The sequence below is a fragment of the Rhinopithecus bieti genome, unplaced genomic scaffold (genome assembly GCF_001698545.2).
Source record: "Rhinopithecus bieti isolate Rb0 unplaced genomic scaffold, ASM169854v2 scaffold_30033, whole genome shotgun sequence".
In the NCBI taxonomy this organism is placed as follows: domain Eukaryota; kingdom Metazoa; phylum Chordata; class Mammalia; order Primates; family Cercopithecidae; genus Rhinopithecus; species Rhinopithecus bieti.
In genome coordinates this window covers 1-15,487 of record NW_016812939.1, presented here as the reverse complement: position 1 = coordinate 15,487, position 15,487 = coordinate 1, and the positions used below count along the sequence as shown (strand labels likewise).

At 36.4% G+C, this 15,487-nt stretch overlaps 1 protein-coding gene and 1 pseudogene across 1 annotated transcript; one reads left to right on the top strand and one right to left on the bottom strand.

The window, feature by feature from the left end:
• Nucleotides 1–7,056, top strand: part of LOC108512214 (sodium- and chloride-dependent neutral and basic amino acid transporter B(0+)-like) — a 20,153-nt pseudogene extending 13,097 nt beyond the window's left edge.
• A 2,195-nt stretch (nucleotides 7,057–9,251) lies between these two features.
• Nucleotides 9,252–10,560, bottom strand: LOC108512215 (kita-kyushu lung cancer antigen 1 homolog). Its single transcript, XM_017847379.1, has 2 exons — nucleotides 10,338–10,560; nucleotides 9,252–9,570 (listed from the first exon to the last, which is right to left on the bottom strand). Exons 1-2 carry the CDS (start codon nucleotides 10,410–10,412, stop codon nucleotides 9,307–9,309), a joined length of 339 nt encoding a protein of 112 aa, XP_017702868.1. The 5' UTR covers nucleotides 10,413–10,560; the 3' UTR covers nucleotides 9,252–9,306.
• Between the last annotated feature and the right edge of the window lie 4,927 nt (nucleotides 10,561–15,487).

The window sequence follows — 15,487 nt, the reverse complement described above, 5'->3', positions numbered from 1 at the left end:
ACATCTTTTCTGATATTTTCATTCACACATCTTTCTACTCTTGGCCAGTTACCTATTTCATGGACACATTGATTTCTAAACCTAGAATCCTTTCTGTCGTCTTCACACCAGTGATTCAAATATTTACCTTATTTAAAAGTCCTATTAGAATTCTTCCTTTTAGACAATTTCAGCTCACAGAAGACTGTTACCTTACAATTACTATCAATGAAAAATCATATAAAGCAGACTGAAAACAACAAATAGAACTGCATTCGGTTTTCAGCAGAACCAAGTGATGACTGCCAAAAGAAATGACCCTATGGGTTTTTAAAAGCAAGAAGCAGGGCTCAGAGTCTCTACTCAACATCTATTTGTAAATTTGATTAATAGATGTGGAATTCTGTGACTAACAGCATTGGCAAATAAGTTGATATATAACATGTCATTTTTCCCCCTCTGAAGAAATGATCACAACAACAATTCAAGATTTATTTCCCAAAGTGATGAAGAAAATGATGGTTTCCATAACTCTGGGCTGCTGCTTGGTTTTGTTTCTCCTTAGTCTTGTCGGTGTGACTCAGGTATACTACAGCATTTTTTTCACAGACAAATTATTAGTTGGAACATACTTTATTAACTAACGAAAGCAACGAAGTCTTAAGAGGTTGCTTAGTGACAAGTCCAGGTCTGACTTGGATCAAGGTTTTCTGGGTTTTAACCCATTTTTCTCCATTATTACTTTCCATAAATCTATTTTGCAGATGAGGAGGCTGAATAACGGACAGTTACCTCAGTTACAATAAGATTGCAGACTTTAAACACTACAGATACAGATACTACATTTCTTGGCAACCACTACAGAACACACAGACATTGCATACCGTTCAGATAATCAACTATTCGAAGTGCTTGTTTTTTTTTTTCCAGTGACTCCGTATAGATTGAAAGATTTTTGAGATATTTAAAGCCACATTTGGGTTTACATCTGAAACATTGCTTTATACATTTTAGCAGAAGTGAAACTAAGGAGCATATGTCAAGATTAAATTAATAGATTCAATTGGAATACCTCAGCAATCATAAAAACAATTAAAATATACTTAGAAGTAATCAATATTTTTTTGGTAGGCTGGAATTTACTGGATTCATCTGACTGACCACTTCTGTGCTGGATGGGGCATGTTAATTGTAGCTATACTGGAACTAGCTGGAATCATCTGGATTTATGGTAAATAGTAACTATAAAATTATTTTCAAGTTTTATTAAAATAGTTTGGTTTGACTCATTTTCATTATGTTGACCTAATTATACCATTATAATAGTAAAGTACAATATACTGGACAAAATATATTATGAAGAAAATTTAGTTACAGGTATATGCTTCATTGTTGTACTTCAGAAAAATGTTTAGACGCAGAAAGATAATTGATGCCACAATGGTTATTGGAAGAATATATCAGCAAACATTCAATGTACTCTTTGTCTTGTTTAGGAGGGAACAGATTCATTGAGGATATAGAAATGATGATTGGAGCAAAGAGGTGGATATTCTGGCTATGGTGGAGAGCTTGCTGGTTTGTCATTACTCCTATCCTTTTGATTATAAGTAATAATATACCATGACATTGGTATCAATAGTATATACATTCTAAGATAAACTTAGTAATTCACATTGAAGACAAAAGGCAAAGTAATTTTATAAGTGAATGATTTTCAAGTTTTGCAGTATTTATGGATGGTGCCTCTAAGTTGCTTCAATTAAAATGCCTTTGCAGTATTATTTTGAGACCATCAATTTAAACCTTTACCATTTGAGAACATAAACAGGTTCATACAGACTTAAAAGTTATCAATAATTTAAAATTTATCAATAGAATAAATGAAAATAAATCATGAATTTTCTCATTCCCTAAAAAATATGTTGAGTCAACAATAATGTTCCTAACCATTCTGCCAGGCACAGAAAACACAGAGATACATAAGGCCTACATCCTGCCTTCAAGGAATTCACTTTCAATATACTAACTTCTGAAAAACACCAGTCATATTTTAATTCACATTTTATCTCTTAATGAGGCAGGTATTTGGCATCCGAAAATAAAGAAACTGACCTGTGTCAATAGGGGCAATGGTTTATGTTAATAAATTCAACAATTAATACTATTTAGGAGCTGAGGTAAAGCAAAAGTTGTCTTACTTGAGAGACATAACATATAGACTTAAAATCTTCAAATAATATTTTAGGACAGTAGATGGCTGAGCACCAAAATAAACACTACACTGGATGGAGAATGATTATGAACTAGAAATAATGATGGTGGGTGGAGCAGAGTCAAAGCTTCATAGATCTGTTTTGGTTTTCATTGCCTTCATGCTTCAAAGGTTTTCCTAGAAAAGGCTATTAATTAATTCTATCCACGATTTGCATCAAATCTAAAGTGTCATATTTGTTTGCAGAGAGGATTACATTTCTTTAACATTATGAGATCAATTTCAAAAGTGAGCAGTTTAGAAGTAGATATGCTGAATTGAAATATTTGGATACTCCATATTTTGCTAAATGACTTCGAAAATGCTGCTAAATATTTTATTTGACAAGTCTCCATAATAAAATAAGCCCCTTGTCAATTTAGAATGTCTAGCTGGACCTCTTAACAAGCTAATATTCAACGATTACATAGGTTTGACACCTGATTTTAATCGAAAATGCAAAAGTATTACATATGAAATGATTTACATTGCCATCTATTGTGTATTGAACTCCACTATCCCTCAGTTATTCTCTTATAGTTAGGTACATTTATAATACTTATAAAATACATTTAAATTTCTGTAATTAAATTAATGGAATGAAGCCATTGAATTTTTGATATGGTTTGGCTCTGTCTCCACCCAAATCTCATCTTGAATTGTACTCCCATAATCACCATGTGTTGTGGGAGGGACCCAGTAGGAGATAATTTGAATCATGGGGGTGGTTTCCCCCATACTGTTCTTGTGGCAGTGAATAAGTCTCATGAGATATGATGGTTTTATCCGGGGTTTCCGCTTTTGTATCTTCCTCATTTTCTCTTGCCACTGCCATGTAAGAAGTGCCTTTCACCTCCTGCCATGATTCTGAATTCTCCCCAGCCATGTGGAACTGTAAGTCCAATTAAACCTCATTTTCATCTCAGTCTCACGTATGTCTTTATCCTCAGTGTGAAAATGGACTAATACAGTAAATTGGTATCAGTAGAGTGGGGCGTTGCTGAAATGATACCTGAAAATGTGGAAATGACTTTAGATCTGAGTATCAGGCAGAGGGCTCAGAAGAAGACAGGAAAATGTGGGAAAGTTTGAAACCTCCTAGAGAGATGTTGAATGGCTTTGAAAAAAAGTGTTGATAGTAATATAAACAATAGGGTCCAGGCTGAGGTGGTCTCAGATGTTGATTAGGAACTTGTTGGGAACTGGAGCAAAGGTGGCTCTTGGTATGTTTTAGCAAAGAGACTGGCAGCATTTTGCCTCTGCCCTAGAAATGTGTGGAACTTTGAACTTGAGAGAGATGATTTAGGGTATCTGGTAGAAGAAACTTGTAAGCAGCAAAGCATTCAAAAGGCGATTTGGGTACTGTTAAAAGCATTCCATTTTAAAACAGAAACAGCATAAAAGTTAAGAAAATTTGAAACCTGACAATGCAGTAGAAAATAAAAACCCATTTCAAGCTGGCTGCAGAAATTTGCATAAGTAACAAAGAGCCAAATGTTAATCTGCAAGAAAACAGGGAAAATGTCTCCAGGGTATGTCATAAGTCTTCATGGCAGCCCCTCCCATCACAGACCCGGAAGCCTAAGGGAAAAAAAAAAATGGTTTCATGGGCCGGGCCCAGGGTCCCCATGCTGTGTACGGCCTTGGACCTTGGTGTCCTGTGTCCCAGCCGCTCCAGCCATTGCTAAAATGGGCCAAGGTACACCTCAGCCCATGGTTTCAGAGGGTGCAAGCCTCAATCCTTGGCAGCTTCCATATGGTGTTGAGCCTGTGGGTATGGAGAAGTCAAGAATTGAGGTTTCGGAACCCCCACCTAGATTTCAGAAGTATGGAAACTCCTGCAAGCCCAGGCAAAAGTTTGCTGCAAGGTTGGGGCCTTCATGAGAACCTCTGCTAGGGCAGTATGGTAGGGGAATATGGGGCTGGAGCCCCCATACAGAGTCCCTACTGGGGCACTACCTAATGGAGGTGTGAGAAGAGGACCACAGTCCTCCAGATCCCAGCATGATAGATCCACCGACAACTTGCACCGTGTGTCTGAAAAAGCCACAGACACTCAATGCCAGCCTGTGAAAGCAGCCAGGAAGGGGGCTATACCCTACAAAACCACAGGGTCAGAGCTTCCCAAGACAATGGGAACCTATCTCTCGCATCAGCATGACCTGGATGTGAGACATGGGGTCAAAGGAGAATATTTTAGAGCTTTAGAATTTGACTGCCCCGCTGGATTTGGGACTTGCATGGGCCCTGTAACCCCCTTGTTTTGCCCAATTTCTCCCATTTGGAATGGCTGTATTTGCCCAATAACTGTACCCCCACTGTATCTAGGAAGTAACTAGCTTGCTTTTGATTTTACAGACTCAGAGGCGGAAGGGATTTGCCTTGTCTTAGATGAGACTTTGGACTGTGGTCTTTTGGGTTAATGCTCAAATGAGTTAAGACTTTGGGGGACTGTTGGGGAGGCATGATTGGTTCTGAAATGTGATGACACGAGATTTGGAGGGGACAGTGGGTAATGATATTGTTTGCTTCTTTGTCCTCACCCGAGTCTCATCTTGAATTGTACGCCTATAATTCCCACATGTTGTGGGAGGGAACCGGTAGGAGATCATTTGAATCAGGGATGCAGTTTCCCCCATACTGTTCTTGTGGTAGTGAATAAGTCTGCGAGATCTGATGGTTTTATCAGGGGTTTCCGCTTTTGTATGTTCCTCATTTTCTCTTGCTAATGCCATGTAAGAAGTGCCTTTCACGTCCTGTCATGATTCTGAGGCCGCCCCAGTCATATGCAACTCTAAGTTCAATTAAACCTCTTTTCTTCCCAGTCTCGAGTATGTCTTTATCAGAAGCATGAAAATGGTTAATACAATTTTAAAATTAAACTGATAGATCTACTTAAACAGATTCTTACAATGTATTGTTTTCTCATTGATTTTAGTAAAACAAAAACAGCTAAATAGTGTGTGTAAATGCATGTGTGTTTTTGATGTGCTAAAAGGGGAGCTTTGTGCAGTGGGAGAGAATAGAAGCAGTTCCTAAGCAAGGAGAAAAGTGTGCCCATTAAAATGTACTTCACATTCTCATTGTATTAATCTATATACTGGTTAGCTTATGGCATAAACTAAAATCACACTATTATAAATCAAAGAGAAATGCTCAATAACAGAACATTTTAAATATTGTTTTACTTTTTATCTGATATATGGTCTAGTATTTTCTTGAAATATATGTTGAACAAATATTTGGATTTATAAATATATGACAGTATTTTGGAAAAATTTATTCCATGTAAAAAAAGTTATTTATTTAGGTTCTTTTCATAGTTATCTTCTGGCTTGTTACTAGATTATCTCAACTGCTTGAATGTATTTTCATATTAATTATTTTTGATAAATCACATCTAAAGAACAGAATCAAATTGCTAATCATTAGTGCAATAAAGTCGAATCTTTAGCTTTGTCTTTGCATATTTCACTTTTACAGGCAATATTTATCTGGTAACTAATGCAATTCCATAGACCTGATTATGGTGCAATTCCATACCCTGACTGGGGAGTTGCTCTAGGCTGGTGTATAATAATTTTCTGCATTATTTGGATTCCAATTATGGCTATCATAAAAATAATTCAGGCTAAAGAAAACATCTTTCAAGTGAGCGCATTAAATTTTTTTATATTTTATACAAATTACTTATGATTAAATTGAAGATTACTCACATGATGTCATATGAGAACATATAAGATGCAATTAATTACTCCTACTTCTTGGCTACTTCTGTACCTGACAACCATCTGTTACTAGTGTATAACATGGTATTATATTATTTATATATTTGCTGTGTTTCTCTATACTAGATTATAAGCTCCTTGTGGGAGAAGTCTGGTCTTACTTGTTGCTGTATACATGGGCCTTGCTACAGTGCTTAGCATATGACAGCTATGACATCTATACCTGTGCTGAGTTGTCCCTTTAGATGTCACAAAGCAAATGACCTGTTTGGTTTATATCCATAGTCACTACTTTTGAAACCGTATCTGGTTATAATATACATTTTGATAGTGTTTTTGTACTGGAATAAGCCTGGTAAATATCTGGAACTCAGTCTAGACCCTGAGTCACCTTTCTTCCATGGAGGTCTAAGGGGATAAAGTTTCTTATGATATCTCAGTAGGACAATGACAACGTAGGCTCAGGAGTCTTAGATTTAAATAAATTAGCAAGTCCATACAACAATGGATCCAATTCAACGGTTTGATCCTGGAACTTGTTTCCTTTGTTCTTGAAACATATCCCCGGTACACACTGATTTAGATCCTTACCTCACACTCATCCTAAGGCCAGGATGGAAATGTCTGAGAATTCAGTGAAGGTAAAGAGTAGACACACTGTTACTCTAATGGGTTCACATACCTTGTTTTGAATTCATTTACATACTCAGTTATTTTGGTTTAGTAGTTAATATAGTTCTATTAACAACTAGTTACATTTGACTATACTTTTATCTTGGTAAACTGCATTATTAAGAATTTAGATGATCGCTTTTACCTTTCTATGATTCTTATTTTTTGTTAGTAAAGAAAAAAATTTAAATGAAAGTACAGTTCAATATTTACTTGTTTACAGATCATGGCACTTAAATTCTAAGACAATAATTTTTTTTTTTTTTTTCATTTCAGTGCCTTGTAAGTTGCTGCAGACCAGCTTCTAACTGGATTCCATACCTGGAACAACATTGTGGGGAGAGATATAAAGGCATGATATATCCCCCAAAAAAGACTGACAGTCAAATACCTACTGTTAGTGGCAGCAGAAAACCAGAATGAGATCTCATTGACAAAATATATGATTGTATAACGCAATTTTTTTTAAGAATAGAGGGAAACGTTTTTATTTGTATGTTAACTGAGTAGGGAAATGTACATACTATTTTCATGATAGTGTGATTTTTCTCACATTTAAACAGGAATGCAGTATAAAAATGTGAATTTCTTAATACTTAGCCATGTGATTATATATCTTTTCAGATTATCTATCTGAAAAACACATACATACATAACTGTCTCTATATCATAATTATATTTTTGTAAATATTATAATGCTTTTCTAATACATTGAAGGCTTTGTGGGGCTAATTGCTTTGAAATATTTACATATTCCATTACACAAGTTTTAAAATATTATTTACTTGTATTTTCTTAATATAAAATATTTCTTTTCCACAAGTCTGTGGGGAATATAAATCAATACATTTTTTAAAAAAAGCATTAAAACTGAAGGCCTCACTTAATTAGAAATGTCATAAATATATGCAAAAATGGACTATGTATACTATAAGAGGACTGTAGTTTAATATTTTTATCCAAATATGTTTAAAAACTTCAAGCGTTTGTTACAGTTCATGTTTTCTGTGTGAAACTTATAGTTAATGTTCTTTATAAAGAGGGACATAAGAGAAAAGTAAGGATTCTATGGCCAGTAAGTAAGAAATCTAGAAAATGAAATACTGAGTACTTCCTTTCCCATATACAATCTTACTTCCTTGGGTCATTCGGGACAAAACTAGCACCCATTTAATTTCTACTGTGTTTCACAAAATTAAGAGTTGTTCATTATACCCTCTGAAATACATGTTTAATTTCAAATAGCATATGGACCGAAATATTAATGAGAAAATGGCTTTAATCAAATCTAGCATTTTATTACTGTGCTACCCAGCTGCTAGAGTGATTTTTGTCTTACATGAGTAAGTTATTACTTACAGGTGATAACTTACTTACATACTATTAGAAGATAAACTTGTCAAACTTGTAAAGAATGACAAAAGTTAAATTAGAAGTCCTATGTCCTAGTTTCCTTACAAAGGATAATTAAATATATTACTAAGAGCTTTACATATTTATTCTATATTGTTGACAACTGGTTTAAGCATCACAGCCTATGATGATAAACACTGCCTACATATATAAAGAACTTTTCATCAATTCTTAAGGTTCATAGGCTTCAGGGAACATATAAAACAGAAATTACACGGAATATTTTCTGTGTGCACTTCTACACGCATTTTTCTAGGGAGAGAGTCCATAGTTTTCATCAGNTTTATTGTTTAAACTTCATTTTATTTTATTTATTTTTATTTATTTATTTTTGAGAGAGAGTCTCGCTCTGTCGCTCAGGCTGGAGTGCAGTGGTGCAATCTCAGCTCACTGCAACTTCGGCCTCCCAGGTTCAAATGATTCTTTTGCCTCAGCCTCCCAAGGAGCTGGGACTACAGGCCCGTGCCACCATGCCCAGCTAATTTTTTGTATTTTTAGTAGAGACGGGGTTTCACCGTGTTAGCCAGGATGGTCTCGATCTCCTGACCTCACGACCTGCCCACTGCAGCCTCCCAAAGTGCTGGAATGACAGAAATGAGCCACTGCACCCGGCTGATTTTAAATGAAAGAATATCTAATTGGGAAAAGTGTGAAGGGAAAGAAATCTTTTTCAAAAGCTGACCACAAAGAACAGTTAAAAGTTTTTGTCACTATCTTCACAAATGTGTAAAGCACAAATCTTAACATAGTGCTTGGCATATTGTAGGGTGTTCCATAATAGTTATTATTATTATTACCCAGATTCAACAGTGGCAAGAAACAGCATTCTACATAAGGGGAAACAATTCCATCAAATCACACTTACTTTAATGCAAAGTAATTTATGGAGACAATTTATAGTATTCTATTGTAAACCATTAGTGAAAACTGTTTTTCACAGTTGATTGAAATAAAAATCACTATGTCTCAACTATATTGTTTAATGTAGCTTATTTACGTTTAAAAAATAAACTTTTGAACGGTTTTTTTTTTTCTATTGTGCTTACATTCCTTCCCCAGTAAATATATTTTAGCAACATGTAATCAATTATCTAAAGTAAAAGTAACAAACTCGATAAGTATCTGGATTTTTTTTTTTTATCTGACTTGGCATCCCCTCCCTCTTAAAAAATAATTCATTTAGTATAAACACACAATCAAATGAATCTACTCAAAGTGTCTTTAATGATTTGCACCACTGGCATTACATCCTGTACGCTTTTAGGTGGATTTCCGGTGACCTGATGCACGTCTCAAACCGTGGCTAACTAGAATATATTCCAGTTCAGCCATTTTGTATTCCACCCTCTTGAGGTTTACCAATAGTAGCTTCTGCATGTCTATCGAGTGTGGGAAATTATTTAAAATATCCCGAGAGAGGTTGTTGAATGAAAGATTGTTGTCTGTATTGCTGTTAATTAACCCAGTAGAAGAGCGTGTTAGTGCAAAAGCAGTAGAAATTGATGACATTTCACCAGTGTTTCTCTGTAAAGGAAGGGAATTATACATATGTAGTTTATCGAATTAAGCAATTTCCAAACTACCAAAAAACAACTTGTTTAATCTTGGTTACCAAAATAAACTTATTTCCCCTAATATGTAGAGATTAAAAATGTATTGAATTACTACATTAACTCAAACATACATTATTCCAAAACCAGACTAAGAAAAAAAATTTTTTAAAGTAGCCGTTAGTGCCGAGGTTCCATATCCTTTCCTTACATTTCCTGAGCACCCTAGTAGGTAAATACATGAACCTTGTCTTTGACTCTCATCTAAAAGCACTTCACTTGTGGCTTTAACACCAGAAAATCCACATTTACACTCGAATTATTTGTGAATGCCCGGAAAGCACCCTTAAAATAAAGATGGCGAGCTCAGCAAACAGACACGTCGGGGAGAAGATGCAAGAGAAGAAAGAGAGAAGGTAAGATTCTTAAAGTGGGAGATGGTGGTGGGGAGTGGGCACTGACAACTGCACTTTCCTCTCCAATGAGTGAAAAGCTGACCATATTACTTAGGGACTTGGGGCTTTTTAGAAGAGACCACAACTGTCGAATCACTGGTCAGAATACAGGAATTGCGGAAGTGAGGGGTAAAAGTCTGAGGCTCCTTCGAGCGAAAAGAGGAATGAGATAATCTTCCCTTACCTCTCATTTTACTGTATTTTACTCTCTTACATATACACACCCCCCAGTCCACATACTTATCTAGCTTCATCTAATTCAAATCTCCCTCATATTCACCGTTACCTGAAAGCGATATTTCCAGAAGACAATCATCAAGGCACACAGAATGCCGCTCGCTAGGAGTAAACAGATGTTCATGGTTCCTCTTCGGCTTCTTCTCCCTTCTCGGGGCGGAGCCCCTCAGCTGGTAGTTGGAAAGCAGTAGGCCCCCTAGTCAGCCTGATTTGGGAAACTTCAGGCCAGGATACTATGTGTCTTGCACTGCCTGGTGCAACTGGGATGCTCTGTGTTGTCCCGCTTTATATACTGCTGAGGACGCGAGACCTCACAGTTGGGCACGCACGCGGAGGTTCTGCGCCACAATAAGATGACGTAAAAACCGGCCCTGCAGGAAACCAGGCGTCACTTAGTAACCGTCCACCTGGTTAGCGTCAGGTCCTTAGAGAGGAGAGTGAAAGACAGTGAGGAAGTGTGGGATTTCTGGGAAGCTGAAACGTGGTAGAAGTATAGCCTCCAAATGGATTGGTTAAATAGAGTATTTTAAGATTGCTCCTACTTTAAAATATATATATGTATATCTATGTCTTAGCTGCAACCATTCCTTTATTCACTTCAAAACAAGACAGAAATGCATTGTAAAAAGTAGCTACCCACAAATTATCTTTGCCAGAAACTACCTAATCCACACTCACATTGCTGTTTTAGAATTTACTCCAGCCCTAGTCACATTGGAATCATTACATACATTTGTGTCATTATACAGTTTAAGAAATAATTTTGGGGACATTTTCACATGTAAGCCTCACAACAAATTTGCACTAAAGGTATCTTTTTTCTTTTTAATTTCACGTTTATACCATGATATTTATTTTTATTTTATTTTTTATTTTTTAAATCAACTTTTATTTTAAGTTCTGGGATACATGTACAGGATGTGCAGGTTTGTTACATAGGTAAACGTGTGCCATGGTTGTTTCCTGCACAGATCAACCCATCACCCAGATATTAAGCCCAGCACCCATTAAGCTGTGCTTCCTGATGCTCTCCCTGTCCCCCCATCCCACCCCTGTCCCCCACAGGCCACAGTGTGTTTTGTTACCCCTTGCCATGTGTCCATGTGTTCTCATCATTCAGCTCACACTTATAAGTGAGTACATGTGGTGTTTAGTTCTCCAGAGCCAAGGTATTTTTACTACTGTGTCTAATTTTGCAAATGTGGAAACAGATGCAGGTGCTAAACTCATTTGAAACTATTTAGCAAATCAGGACTTGAATCCATGGAGTTTGAGCTCTGAGATAAACTCCCCCATTCCCATCCTAATTCACATGATCTCCACCTCCACCCTGATTTGTGAGCATCAGGTATTTAATATTCTCCAACCAAAGAATTGAACAGTGTAGTTGGATTTGTATTGATGGGAGGTAACACATACAGGAATCATTGCTCTAGACAAGTTAGAAATGTTCAAGAAATTCAGTTAAATGTAGGCTATAGATACAGGAGTGAGCAGAGAAGTGCTGGAAGGGAAGGGCATGGTCCCTGGCTAGGGCTCCCCACCCTGGACCTGTGCCCACAGACCTAGGTGAGAACAGGCATTTCTGTTTTCCTGCCCAAATGTTGCATTTCTGAAGACAACCCTGGCCTGCCATGTCCCCATGCTGTGCCTATAAAAAACTGGAGCCCCTAGCAGGCACAGACACAAGTGACTGGATGTCCAGGGGAATATACCAGCAGAACACACAAGAGGCTGGACATTGAGAGGATGTCGAGGGGTGAGAGCACACTGATAGGCACGGGCAAGCTGGCAGGCCATTGACTGGTGGAACAATGCAGAGTTTGTTCAAAATGGTTGGAGGGGACCCCAGCAGCTGAGTGGCCCAACTTCAGGGGAAAACTACCTTTTCACTCCATCTCCCTTATGGCTCCACCATCTGCCAAAAACTACTTCCACTGAATAAAACCTTGCGTTCATTCTCCAAGCCCATGCATGATCCAATTTTTCAGGTACACTAAGGCAAGAACTCTGGATACAGGAAACTCTCTGTCCTTGCAATAAGGCAGAAGGTCTAATTGAGCTGTCTAACACAAGCCATGTATAAACAACAAAACTAAAGAGCATATGGTAACACATGCTCTCTGCAGTCTCAGGAGCTGTAAACATTCACCCCTAGAGGCTGCCATGAAGTCGAGTCCCACAACCTGTTCTTCTGCCTGGTTCGCCTAGGGGTTTTGTGCAGCGAGACACTGAAGAAGCTAGCCACACCTCCATCACACACCCTGTGATGGGGACAAGGGAAATTTTCTCGATTCACTATGACACTAACCTAAGACCCAGAATTTAAAAACAATAGTCACCGTAATCTCAAGGTGAGCGTCTAACTGCAACCCAGTAACTCTGCTAGGTAAACAACCCTCATCTTCATATAGATGGAAATGGGAGGAATTATATTTTTAATTTTTTATATCACATCTTTTCCTAGTTATGAATATAAAGCTTAACATTTTATTGATTCAATTAATATTTATTAAACACTTAGATACTAGACACTGTGTTGTATTTTAAGAATCTGATTAGGAACAAAAATAAAGTCTTTGTCCACCAGGAGTGTGCACTCTGGTGTAACAGATGGATATTAATCAAATACAGAAATGCATGTGAAAGTACTGAGATAAATGATAGCAAGGAGTACATAGTGGTGTGGGAGCTCACAATAGGATATGAGATCTAAAGGAGAGTGACGTACCTGGCTTTATGGCTTCTTCAATGGGATGGATAGAAAATGACCAAGTGTGGAGTTGCTGATCATTAATTTAGTCTTGGACACATCAAGTTTGAGGTGACTTTGAGGCATGAAATAAATGTTCCCATGGAGACAAGTGAAGACATAAATCTGTGAGCCATCTGCATGAAAATGATAACTGAAACTCTAGATAAAAAAGAAATTTCTTCGTGTCAGTGAAGGGAGTACAAATGAAGAGAAGTTTGAATGGAGCCTTGAAAGATTTTAATATTTAATGGCTGGGCAATAACACTTCTATTAGTATGTGATTGTGGACTTCTTGACATCTAAATTTCCAGTTTCATTGAATAAAATTGAGGGAAGCCCATTAACCTTATCTCTAACAATAGGATTGTGAATTTTGATCCTACTGGTATTTAAGTGAAAACTTCAGAAATCTTGGAAAATATTCTCATGAAACACATTAGAGTACTGTTGCTAATCATTGATTTTTTTCATTTTATTTTAATTCTAAAATATATATGTAACATAGAATTTAACATTTTAATCAATTTTAAGTGTACAGTTTTGTGGTAATAGGTACATTCACATAGTTGTGCAACCATCACAACAATCCATTGCCAGAGCTTTTTCATCTTCCCCAACTGAAACTCTGTATTTATGAAACATTAACTTCCCATTTTCCCCTTTCCCTAGTCCTTGACAACCCCCCTTCTATTTTCTGTCTCTATTAACTTGACTACATTAGATACCTCATGTAGGTGGAATTACACAATATTTTTCCTGTCCTGAATGGCTTATTTCAATGACCATAATATACTCAAGTTTCATCCATGTCATAGCATGTGTCATAATTTCCTTTTTTTCAGGAAGAGTAGGATGAATAATATTCCACTGTATGTGTATACCATGTTTGGCTTTTCCATTTTTCTTTTGATAAACTCCTGTGCTGTTATCATGTTTTAGTATTGTGCATAATGCTGCTTTGAACATGGATGTACAAATATATCTTCAAGACCCTGCTTTTAATTTCTTCAGGTATATACCCAGAAGTGGAATTGCTGGATAATACGGTTATTCTATTTTTAGTTTTTTCAGGAACTTCATAGTGCTTTCCACAGCAGCTATACCATTTTATATTTCCACAAACAGTGCACAAGGTTTCCAGTATCTCCATATCTTCCTCAACACATGTTGTTTTCTTTTTTCTTGCTTTTGTTTATATAGTAGCCATCCTAATGTTTATGAAGGATCTTTCATGGTGACTTTGATTTGCATTTATGATTAGTGATATTGAGTGTCATGTCATGTGCTTATATCTTCTTTGAAGAAACCTCTACTTAAGTCCTCTGCCCGGTTTTTAATTTGTTAGTTTGTTTTCTGTTGTTAAGTTGTAGAACTTCTTTATATATTCTGGATACCAATCTCTTATTAGATATATGACTTGCAAAATTTTCTTTATTCCTATGTGTTGCTTTTTCACTCTTTTAATAGTGTCCCTTAATGCACAAAAGCTTCTAATTTAAATGAAGTCCACTTTACCTATCTTTTCTTTTGTTACCTGTAATTTTGTTATCATATCCAGGAAATCACTGCCAAATCCCAAATCATGAAGCTTTTCTTAAATGTTTCCCCTAAAAGTATTATAGTCTTACCCCTTAATTTTAGTTTCTTGATCCCTTTTGAGTTAATTTTTGTATATAGTGTAAAGGGTCCAGCATTATTCTTTAGGATGTGGAGATCCAGATTTCCCAGCACCATTTATGGAAAAGATTAATTATTCATCATTGAATAGTCTGGGCAACCTGGAGGAAAATCAATTGACCATGTACTCAAGGGTTTATTTCTGTGATCTCTGTTCTGTTCCATTACTTCATGTGTGTCTTTATGTTAGTAGCAAATTGTTTTGAGTACCATCGTTTTTGGTAAGTTTTGAAATCAACAAATGTGAGTCTTCTAACTTTATTCTTATTTCTCAAGATAGCTTTGGCAACTTGATTTCTCTTATGTTTCCAAATAAATTTTAGGATGGATTTTGATATTTCGGCAAAACCATCTTTGGGATGTTTCCATAGTATTTGCATTGACTCTGTAGGTCCCTTTGGGTAATATTGACATTTTGAGATTATTAAGTCTTTCACTCCAATATTACACTATATATTTTAATTTATTTGTATCTTCTTTAAATTATTTCAGCAGCATTTTGTCATTTTTGGTGTACAAGTATTTTGCCTCCTTTGTTAAGTGCATTTCTGTGTTTTACACTTTTTGAGACTATTGGAAATGGACTTGTTTTCTGAATTTTCTTTTCAGATTTCATTGTTAGTGGACAGAAGTGCAAGTGATTTTTGAGTGTGGATTTTACACCCTACAATTTTGCTGAATCTTCTTATTAGTTCTAATTGTAAATGTGAGTTGATGTGCGCGTGTATGTGTGTGTGTGTGTAATGTTTAGGGCTTATAAATATAAG

Excerpts from the sequence above, each read along its gene's own strand:
- LOC108512215 (XM_017847379.1), bottom strand. The coding sequence starts at position 10,412 with ATGAACATCTGTTTACTCCTAGCGAGCGGCATTCTGTGTGCCTTGATG. Across the intron at positions 9,571-10,337 it reads TCTGGAAATATCGCTTTCAG|AGAAACACTGGTGAAATGTC; the intron begins GTAACGGTGAAT and ends CTTCCTTTACAG.